This window comes from Lycium ferocissimum, chromosome 2 (genome assembly GCF_029784015.1).
Source record: "Lycium ferocissimum isolate CSIRO_LF1 chromosome 2, AGI_CSIRO_Lferr_CH_V1, whole genome shotgun sequence".
Taxonomy (NCBI): domain Eukaryota; kingdom Viridiplantae; phylum Streptophyta; class Magnoliopsida; order Solanales; family Solanaceae; genus Lycium; species Lycium ferocissimum.
In genome coordinates this window covers 64031944-64043319 of record NC_081343.1, presented here as the reverse complement: position 1 = coordinate 64043319, position 11376 = coordinate 64031944, and the positions used below count along the sequence as shown (strand labels likewise).

The window sequence follows — 11376 nt, the reverse complement described above, 5'->3', positions numbered from 1 at the left end:
GAAGGGCAATCCGCGCAAAAAATTGATAGCGAGCTCAGCATGTAGCCCAATGGACATTTCCAACAGTGGTAGCCCACCCCAGCTAGAACAGCAAGTCAGCAACGTGCCTCCCCTCATGAGGCACAATAGGACACATTGTTTTACCAGGCTTTCTAATCATTGCATTGGGTTTGGTCCTATTCGGCCCGCGGGCCCGTGCTAGAAAGATTTTGGACTCTTTTCTCCTGTTATTCCACCAACCATTTTAGTGTCCCATGATACTTTGCTTACCAAACTCTTAACCATAATAACTCCTCACATCTCTAACCACAAAAAAACATTTTAAAAACTTGGGACCAAACCTAATGCAAATTGTTGAAAACATTTTTATCCAGCAGTCAACAGAAACCTTCTTGACATTTTTCAACTTTGTCTTTACTACTCCAACCATTTTTATATATCATTTTATATACTATCTTGATTTGTAGAAGTGACACGCAAGTTGCGACAGACCAATTTGTCAAATTGTTGAAACAAATTGAGACGCTCAATCAGTGTCACTAATGCTGACTTAAAAGAAAAAAAAAAATCAAAATTGGTCCATAAGGTTACAAAGTCAATATTAAGCTCGAATTTCAGCGTAAGGAGATGGGTAGGAAGTAGCAATTAGGCCTTGAGAATTAATACAGCAAGGTCAAGGTGTTGACATCAACAAAGACAAAAACAGCATTGAAGTGAATTCCAACAAAAACTCTCATCGCTTTCAGGCTAAGCTGGAATAGTCCCAATTCTCCACACTGGGCAGTGTGCATTCTGGATTTAAGCCAAGGGCCCAACGATGCATAGCTGGGCTGGGACTACTGCTTATTAATTTCATGGCATCGATATTTGCAATTCTTCTAAGCTAGTATTATTTAGATTTTAGAAATGTTATTCGCAACTCGCAAGCTTCAAATCCTTTGTGTGAGTTTCTTTGCTACACCTCCATGCTTGTCGAAAATAAAATTGTTATTCAGTTTTCTATTTAAAAGACGTTCTTTTATTATGTAACATTTGAAATTGTCTAATACCATTATACTAGCAATATGCTAACGAGTCAACTATCATATTCAAGTCCGTATGTATAAAATAAAATGGAAGGGAGAAAGAGTGTATGAAAGAAACATTGTAGGATTAAGACTCCTCATGGGTCCTGATATCATAAATACACAACTACTCCAACATTCTTAATTGATTAGATTTTAGCTTATATATGTAGACAATATAAAGGAGTTTTATAGCTAGTATCGATATGTTTCAACCTGTTATAGCAGTTAACTTTCATTTTCAGATTGCTAATTTCGCTTTTTATGAATTGATTATCTGTAATTATCTTTTAGATGGCCTCATAGTGTAAGACTTTTTTACTTTAATGTCTATGTAAGAAAGTCAAACTCAAATTTGATTTAACGTCATGCTTTAAAATATACATCATATGAACAAATTTACATTGTAGATTATATGGATAATTTATAATTTAGTTCTAACTTCTAAGGATAAAACAATGTAAAGACCTGTAGTTGTCGATCTAATATCCTAGATAGAATTATGGCTGGGGTCAATGTCGTTAAAAACAGGCTACTGTTGCTATGTCAACTTAAGCTATTTAGTGGTGTCAAGGCTTAAGCAGAGAGGACAAAGATAGCATGATGGGTTTTCAAATATTGTACGGCAAGCATTATATAGTCCAAGTTTGTAGGTAAAATTAGGATCTTAATCAATTATGTGTTCCGTTCTGTCTAAATCTCGTCTGTGTGACTATCAAAATTGTCAAAGCTGCGTGCCTAATGAAATTCGAACAAGTTGTATAGTCTCCAAAGGAATGAAAATGCGACACGGCAACAAATTTAGGCATTGCGTAACCAAAAATGAATTGCATAGTGTTCCCAAGCGCCACAAATGGAATACGTATAGTAGAGCAACATTTCTCCTGGGATGTCATATGAGCGAATTGAACTGAATTAAGATGAGCTTAATAATGCGTCAATAGCCCAACCAGCCTAATTACTATCAAAATTTTAATTTCTTTGTTTATTTTCTTATAATTTATTTTAATCACCAAACACACTAGTAAAACCTATTTTCATTATTATATGTTATATAAAATATATCAAAACAAAATTAAGTATTTTTCCGTAAACATTTTTTATAAAGTTTGTCGTCAGTTAATTTGTGCTACATGTTTTTTCCAAAACATCCCAATGTTAATTAGATGGGGCGGGTCAAATTGGCTTAGACATGGACAACTCATGTTTTCATGATTTAATTTTAGAGATAATTACTCACAAATAGCATTGGGGTATCTTGTTCCCCATTTTTAGCCCAATTATTAGTTTATTACCAGTGTAGCCTCGTTCTTCGAAGAATGCACGGAGGAGAAACCTTCATCGACGGAAACTCCGGTAGCTTTCCCGGCGATCATAACAGAGTCAGTCCTCGTCTTCTCTGCTTTCTCTTCTCTCTCTTTGAACGGAGTCGTCAAAAATACGAAAGTCTCTTTACCTTCGCTGTTATTCTGGGGCTTGTTCCCATGGCAATCAATACAGCCAAGTAAAACATACAATCCCTAGTAATATATTATTCATTGGCTACAGTTTTTCGATGATTCTTAGTTCAAAGAGGACTTTCTGGTCAGCTATATTATATCAATGGGGAAATAAATTGGTGGCGATTGGAATTGGTTAAAACACGATTCGAGCAACTGAAAAATCGATGAAGAGAACATAGTTCACCTTAGATTTTGTGTATAACAGTGTGGATACATTGTTTATACATATTTATATACTTGGTTATACAAAACACACTGTATATATAATGTATAAAGGTGTATATGTAATGTTTATAGATAGCTATACAAGACATATACATTATCTATACACCAAAGTGATACAGTGGGCTACATCAGCTGCAAATTAGATGTGTAGGCTGTATATATGGGCCATTCCCCATTTGATCACACCTAATTTCTTCTAAAATAGCTAGGACTGTCAAATATATCAAGGGAGTGAGATATGCATATTATTCAATTTGGTCCGAGTGAAGTAAAGAGCTAGCTTGTTGATATTTTATTTTTTCCCAGCCGTCCTCCCTAAAAATAGAGGCAAGAACAGACGTTGTTTTCAGATTATGGCTTCCCATACCTCTCCATATTTCTTTATGGACCCATGCATGCATCGTTCTCCAACAATATTAATCACGGGAAAATCTAACAAATAATAAACTATATGTACACGGCGATGAACTGTGAACTTACTTGAGTATTATATTGCAGCATGTTCAACCAAAAATAGTCCAAATTTTCTTTCGTGCGTGTGAATTTTATATCTCATATGTACCATGTTATCACATATGCAATGTTATCGTAGCACTCAAGTCCAACTATTAGAATTTCATTTGAACGTGATCAAACACATAAGGTTCCGCAACGTCCAAATAAAAAATATTCTGCATGTCAGCATCTGTAGATAACAATTTGTTGTGGAAAACCATAAGAGTTGATCTGAGGTTTTACTATAAAAGTGAACAGCATATATAAATTTTCTGACTGATTAAGCTCTAATAAATAAATAGTCGTCTGCACGTAACTTGCAGCCGCATCAGTCAATATGTATTTAATGGATGGTAGTCTATTTCCGACACTTTCTTAAAAAAATTATTAGACAGATCTAGAAGAATAACTCAGTTAATTAGTGTGATTAATCCTAAGTAATACGACGACTTAGTCGGACGTGGAAGTGATAAAGACGAAGAAACCACATTACTTGCACGACAGATCAATTTGCTGGTCAGCGCTTGCTAGATACTTGAAACAATTTGATTCGGGTTACTGAAGAAAACCTTGATTATGTTGACTCTTTGACTACGTAGCGGAGTAGCACTACTAGTTATGCGGCCAATTTCATTAATTAATTTGGAGTTCGAACATTTATACAGTGAGAGTGTACAAGGATTAATAATAGTGACAGCAGTAGCTTTTGCACAAAAAATCAACTAAATATCTATGAACATTTCATTGTGAGTCAAGTTATTATTGAATATTAACTTGAGGTCGTTCTAGAAATCTATAAATTTTAAATTATGGATCGACCTTTGGCTATCAGACCACTTAAAATATAGTACATGTAACCATCTGTAATAAATGTTGGGCTAAAACGGTCCAAGAGTACCATTAATATGTGTGATATCGTACTTTGGGCCAAATTCTACGGTTTTTCTTGAAAGACCTCACAACTTTAAAAGTATGTAACATCTTATAAGTAGATCATTTTTTCTTTTTAGCAACTAATGAGATTAGTAAGTTGAAAAATAAGGTAAGCAATTTGCTACAATCGATTAAATTGAATATATTAATAATGTAAAAGTAGTAACTACAAGTTAAATCCTTTCGTTTACTAAGTAGCAGCAAATTAATTAGGTAATTAACTGCAATAATCGTTGACTTTAAATACTTCAACATTGAGTATAACACATACCTGGAATAGATATATAGGTATGTCGCAAATATTTAGTTTGACAGAGGATTGGCCCCCCTGGTGTGTGAGAATGGCCGGATGGGTCCCTATGGTTACTAGAGGCAAGAAACAAATGGTCCACGTATGGGTAATGTCTCCTAGGAAGTCCGCTAAGGAATGGGAGGAGTGGACTTAAATGTGATTTGTCACGTTACTTGTCACAAAGAGCAGCCTATAGGGCTATGGATAGTTACATTTTAAGCTTATTCCAATATAATGGACCCCTTCAATTCTTATGTACGTATTCTAACCTCTAAGGGCTCTGTGGGGGGAACTTAAACAGAGCTTTCACATGCCCTAATCACCCCTCCTTTGTAACAAAACCACATGTTTCCTCGCTCAATCATTTCATGCTCCTTCTTTCACTTTCACTCAGCTGTAAATTGATATCTCATCAAACAAATCAATTTTTTAGCACTATTAAATTGAAAGATGAAACTAATTCGAAGCTGGTTTTGTAACTGTAATTCACAGTGAGACGTTACGTTTTTGAGTCCCACATTGTCGGATGAGGAAATTGGACTCCTTTATATGATTTTGGGGAATCCTCACTTCTTGAGTTAAAGTCCCGAATCCATTTCATTTATATGATATACGAGTCCAATTCATTGTTTACTCGATGTTGGACCCCCTAAATTGTTCACGCTTCAGATATCTATTTAGTCCTGAGCGTGCGGGGTCTGTTGAGTCCCGTACAAGGTGGAATGAGGAAATTGGAGTCCTTTATATGATCTTGGGAAATCCTAGAATCCACTTCTTTAACAGAAGCTCAAATCTTATGCATTTAGCAAATATTCACATGTCCAACTTATTTCAATATTAGAATATACTTGAAATATACAACTATACAAGAAGTGAAGACTCGTCTATTATGGTCCAGAGACTAGCTAGCTAGTAGACCGGCAAGAATTCCAACTCACTTACAAATATGCATCAAGTGTTATAACCATGATGCATGTGAGCTAGCTCATCAAACATGAAGCTCGTCAGAATCAAACAAACGACGAGATATTTCGACATGATGCGCTGTTTCAACTAAAGATATACCAAGCTTGTATTCATAACGGGACAATCTCAGTCAATCCTAGGAAACACAATCTCCGGCCATTGTTAGAGCTGGGTATCGTGTCATTTCTTGTCCCTTAATTAAGCTTATCCATAGGTTGAGTCAGTCAATCGAGACCACCATTTGCAAGACCAATTAGTCCGCCTCAGTGTTGGGCAGAACTGAAGCATGTTATAAACGTATCCGTCCTTCGTATTCCCAATTAATTGTCTAGATAAGTCAATTAACTGACTTAAACTCAATAATGGGATACGGGCATGAATATAATCAGCATGCCTAATTTAAATTATGGACATATTAACTTACATATACGGACAATGTAAAAGAATTTACACTCATTGTATTTAACATGTTATAGCAGATAATATATCTTATTTATTAGGTCATTTTACATTATTTGGTGGAGTAGAGTATAAAAATTCTTTTATACGGCGTGTATATAAAAATTAAAACTCAACAATTATCTCAACATGTCATTGCCTAATTAATTCTTCAAGTCATATGCTTTTGGTCAGACAGAGCCATTGACTTAATTAGAACAAAATTTAGAGGATTTGTTACTTCTTCTACACGGCAAGGATTAATTTCGATCTTTTTATTTTCTTTTTCTCACCTAAAAAAGATAGAATTTTTTATCAATTAATTTTTTTTCCCTTTTCTGGATAGTCTAGAGTGCCTAACTAGTCACCTGAAAGTAACTTTTTTATTAGTTTAATAGAAAGTGGTTGAGAACCCTATTATGAATTAATCACCATTATTGTTTTATCAAAAATCAGCATGATTTATAGAATCTCTGTCACTAGTTTTAAATGTGTTCCCTCTAATTTTGTCAAGACATCGACCGGAAGCACAAATCCGTTTTTCCATAGTGAAATGGTCCTATAAAGTATAAAGAATCGGACATTGCTACAGCAAGGATCATGAGTTGTCTTTCACTTTTGTAGATTTTTCAAACTTGTAATAAGGAGACAAAAAGAGATCCAAATCTGGGAGCGCCCTTTCGGTAGCACCACTATTACCAACCCTTTTATCCTATGCTATACCTCTAAGGAACAAATTTATTACTACGTAGTACGTACTATATTTATTAATTAAGATAGAAATTCTGATTCCCTTTCCTCTTCACTTGATTTTACTGCACATTTAACTAAGGCAATCAGAAAGATCAAAAAAGCAATATCTTTTAACATCACTTTGAATTCAACATACGACCAGACCCTTCTAGCCACCCAGGCCATGTGATTATGACGAAAACACCAAATATTGACTGAGATTATCTTTAGCTAAATCAGTTGGCTAATACTACCGGCGGAATTAATTTTTTTACCATTTGCAATAAATTTTCGGATCTTTAGTGGTTGAAACTCCAAATTTAAGTAACAGGTGTCGATTTCAGCAAAGCTCTTTCAATATTCTGTCATCCTCTGAACCTCTTTCCTAACATTGGCATATCACCTTTGTCGTAATTCTCAAACAAACAGTTGGCTAATACTACTGGCGGAATTCATTTATTTACCGTGAAACAAATTTATGAGCTTTAGTGGTTGTCCGTATATCAATTCTGATCATTCAGTACTTACAATTTTTTTATTTTTTTTTGGGCGGATAAACAACTTTATAACCAAAAAGTGTTGACATTCTGTACAAAGTCAAGCACTGTGTTGGCACGGCAACCAAACAGTTAAGCAAAGGCTAACAAGTAACAACCATTTACATCAAAGCAACAGTAGGCAAAAAGAACTAGACAACACTAAGGATAGTACTTAGATAATTCTGCTTTGCAATTGAAAAACATAGTTTCTTAGGAATTACCGTCCCACTAGTTTATTGTACCAACTTTCGGGTTGTTAGGAACCGCGGCAAATTTCAGCCATTTTTTAATTTATTAAACTTAAAAGAGTTGAATATGAATTCGATCAGTCCAATTGATAGAGTAAATTAAAGTATAATTGAGCCATTTATAAGAATGTGATTATTTGGACGTCAATTAATTTGGTTCTAACCGCAATAAGCAGTGTGAATGCTCGATATATGCAAAACCAAATTGAACTAGTGCATACAGCTGTGCATGACTAACGTAAGATTTCCTTTCTTTACCTGGACTACTGGACAGCGCATTTCACTATAGGCGACTATTTGACAAACGGCCAAGGCTGACTTTAATTCTTCAATGTCACGTGGTGTCTTGCTTGAAATTAGAAAATTACTTAGTCTCTTGTGCTCTGGGGTAGGTTTTAGAAAAATTAAGATGAGAATTTAACTTTATCCTTGAAGGATGGATAATAAGAATACTTAATGTTATGCAGTAAAACGATTTTAGAAATAAGAAAATAAGTTTTGGGTTTTGTAGCCCCACCTGGGGACGGCGAGATAAGTGGCCGACACACAGTAATAGATGGGCCACTGGCAGGGAGCAAATGGACCATGGCACGGTCACCGTCGGTCCAAATTTCATATGGGCTTATTTCTACTTCTAGAAATTGTTGTCTTTGATATTTTCTTGTTTCTATATGCATTCGACTTCTTAGCACACCCACAACTGAAACAACTATAACATAATAAGTATTAATTTCACAATAATCATATGCTAATTTAGAAAGGTGGAAATACAAGTAGGATGCCAGTAATACTTATGCTTTCAATGTTTTAAAACTAATGTACTATTACAGAACGAATTTTAGATGGAGAGTGTAGACATTAGTGCTACGCTGAAATCCCAAGTAAGTGTCTATTAGTGCTCTTAGATAACACGGAACTTTAAATGTCCTTAAATTACTATACATTAAACACTGAAATTCAACGGTGCTAAACGCGTCAAATTAGACATAGACTTAAAAAGAGTTATTTGTTTAAGTAAAAAGGAATTTAGGAGCTTAAGAGTCAAAGAGTATTATGGGTAGTAGCTGACGTGTTGTTTCTTTGATTGACAAAACTCCTATATATAGCCATGGGATATGCCAGCAAATTGCAACAACATCTCCATCTCATTCTATCTATAAACTACAATCTCCAATTCGATCATTCTTTCCAAATCAAACTCTTTTTTCAACAGTCCTCTATCTGTCAAAGAATTTCCAGATCGATTACTTGTTAGTTCCAACTCTTCTTAACATATTCTAGTCAAGCTTTGTGGCTATATTTATACATAAAGCCAGAAACTTATAATACCAGAAAAGATGAAGCTACTGTCTGAGAAAGCCACGTGTAACTCTCACGGACAAGATTCTTCATACTTCTTAGGATGGCAGGAGTACGACAAGAACCCATACGATGAAATTCAGAATCCTAAAGGAATCATCCAGATGGGTCTTGCAGAGAATCAGGTTAGAATAACACTATCCTGATTCTGTTATGTTCTTACAACTTAATTCCCATCTCCGATTGTCGGCTTTCACATTCATTCTTCTGACAATTTTTTTTTTTTTTTTTTTTTGCAGCTTTCTTTTGATTTATTAGAGTCATGGCTAGCACAAAATCCAGACGCAGCTGGATTTAAGAGAAATGGAGAATCCATATTCAAAGAACTTGCTCTGTTTCAAGATTACCATGGCCTTCCTGCTTTCAAGAATGTACGTGTCCATACCACTAACTTGTGACTATTAATTATTCTCATTATTATGAATATATATACGTATGTGTGACATCATTATCTTACGTTGTTATGTTTTATATTATAATGCAGGCAATGACAAAATTCATGTCAGAAATCAGAGGAAACAAAGTTAGCTTTGATTCCAACAAGCTCGTTCTTACAGCCGGTGCAACTTCCGCAAATGAGACGCTTATGTTTTGCCTTGCTGATCAAGGCGACGCTTTTCTCCTTCCTACTCCATACTATCCTGGGTACGTTCCGTTTCATTTTATATGACATTATCTGACTGTAAACTCATAAAATCGTGTTTTTCACAAACATTGCGTAATGTACTTGTCTCTAATTAATGTCCATATTTGTTCGTTACTGATGGTCCTATTGCTTTGCGCAATGCAGATTCGACAGAGACCTTAAATGGAGAACCGGGGCTGAGATTGTGCCAATACATTGCTCAAGTTCAAATGGCTTCAGAATTACAGAATCCGCTCTTGAAGAGGCTTATCTAGAAGCCAAAAAGCGCAACCTTAGAGTGAAAGGTGTTCTTGTGACCAACCCTTCAAATCCATTGGGCACAACACTAACCCGAAGTGAGCTTGAGCTCCTTCTCTCTTTCATCGACACAAAAGGCATCCACCTCATCAGTGACGAGATCTATTCTGGGACTGTTTTTAGCTCGCCAGGCTTCGTCAGTGTCATGGAAGTTCTTATCGAAAAGAACTACATGAAAACCGAAGTTTGGGAACGAGTTCACATTGTTTACAGTCTCTCCAAAGATCTCGGTCTCCCGGGGTTTCGAGTTGGTGCAATTTATTCCAACGATGATATGGTTGTCTCCGCGGCCACAAAAATGTCCAGTTTTGGATTAGTCTCTTCGCAAACTCAGTACCTTCTTTCATGCATGCTCTCGGACAAAAAATTCACGAAGAAATACATCTCTGAGAATCAGAAGAGGATAGAGAAACGACATGCAATGCTTGTTAAAGGTCTTAAAAATGCCGGTATCAACTGCCTTGAAAGCAATGCCGGTCTGTTTTGCTGGGTAGACATGAGGCATCTACTCAGCTCCAATACTTTTGACGCTGAAATGGACTTATGGAAGAAGATAGTGTACGATGTTGGCCTTAACATTTCTCCAGGGTCATCATGCCATTGTACCGAACCGGGCTGGTTCCGTGCATGTTTTGCTAACATGTCCGAAGATACGCTAAACTTAGCCATGCGACGTGTCAAGGCTTTTGTTGAGTCCACTGCTACCAATACCATTAATCAAATTAGTCACCAGAATCACCAAACTAGCCACAAGAAGAAGTCATTCTCCAAGTGGGTTTTTCGACTATCTTTCAATGACCGTCAAAGAGAACGATAGTCCTGCAAGTGTGAACATTCCCTTCATGTCTCCAGATGAATTTTTTACTCAATATTCAGATATTGAGTTCCCCGAATATTTTTTTCGTATGACCAAAATACTTTTTTTTTTTTTTTTTGTATTTTTATGTAGAGGGTGCACTCTGTCCATGTGATGGACGAGCAGTGGTTGTTCATCATTTTGTAATTAACATCTCGAAGATTGGATATCTTGCATCGAATCTTCTTGAACTGTTCAAACTATTACATTATCTAATAAATATTTCTTGAAATGTCCATTATTTACATCACATGATGCTGATGATGAGTATTGATATTCAAACGTGCTATTTTTGATACACTATATTAGACATTATTTATTGTAGATTCCTCATGTACTGATAATAAACAAATTAATATATCAATTATACATGCGACATGCTAAAGGCGGAATTAACGGCAAAACAACGTGTCCTATCATGCCGACGTTATAGAAGTTAGACGTTGGCCGGTTTCTTAACTTCCGAGTAATATTTTATTTCGTCAACCGACTTTTTTCCTGTTGACAAATACTATACACGTAGGAATGTGTAGGAGAAAAATACGACGTTGTTCAATCCGTAGAAGCAGCATTCTCGGTGGTGGGTCCAACGTAGAAATAATAGTCAGAAGACAAATGTGTCTTTTATTCTCCTTCTTTGAGGAATATTTCTTAGGGTTTCCAAATCATTCTTTTTTCTGGGTATAGCAATGAGATAACACTAAACTCGTCTGATCTTCTTGGACAAAAACGATAAAAAGAAAGGAAAGTCAAAGAGTTGAAAATTCCAATACATAGGAGGAAG

The 11376-nt window shown here is 35.7% G+C and overlaps 1 protein-coding gene across 1 annotated transcript; it reads left to right on the top strand.

Annotated features, from left to right (window-relative positions):
- Positions 1-8556: 8556 nt before the first annotated feature.
- Positions 8557-10828, top strand: LOC132048311 (1-aminocyclopropane-1-carboxylate synthase 3). Its single transcript, XM_059439218.1, has 4 exons — positions 8557-8918; positions 9033-9164; positions 9278-9438; positions 9584-10828. Exons 1-4 carry the CDS (start codon positions 8772-8774, stop codon positions 10551-10553), a joined length of 1410 nt encoding a protein of 469 aa, XP_059295201.1. The 5' UTR covers positions 8557-8771; the 3' UTR covers positions 10554-10828.
- The last annotated feature ends 548 nt before the right edge of the window (positions 10829-11376 follow it).

Bases quoted from the DNA above. Each gene is read 5' to 3' on its own strand.
- LOC132048311 (XM_059439218.1), top strand. From the start codon at position 8,772: ATGAAGCTACTGTCTGAGAAAGCCACGTGTAACTCTCACGGACAAGAT. The intron at 8,919-9,032 runs GTTAGAATAACA...TTTTTTTTGCAG, and splicing joins TGGGTCTTGCAGAGAATCAG to CTTTCTTTTGATTTATTAGA. The intron at 9,439-9,583 runs GTACGTTCCGTT...TGCGCAATGCAG, and splicing joins CCTACTCCATACTATCCTGG to ATTCGACAGAGACCTTAAAT.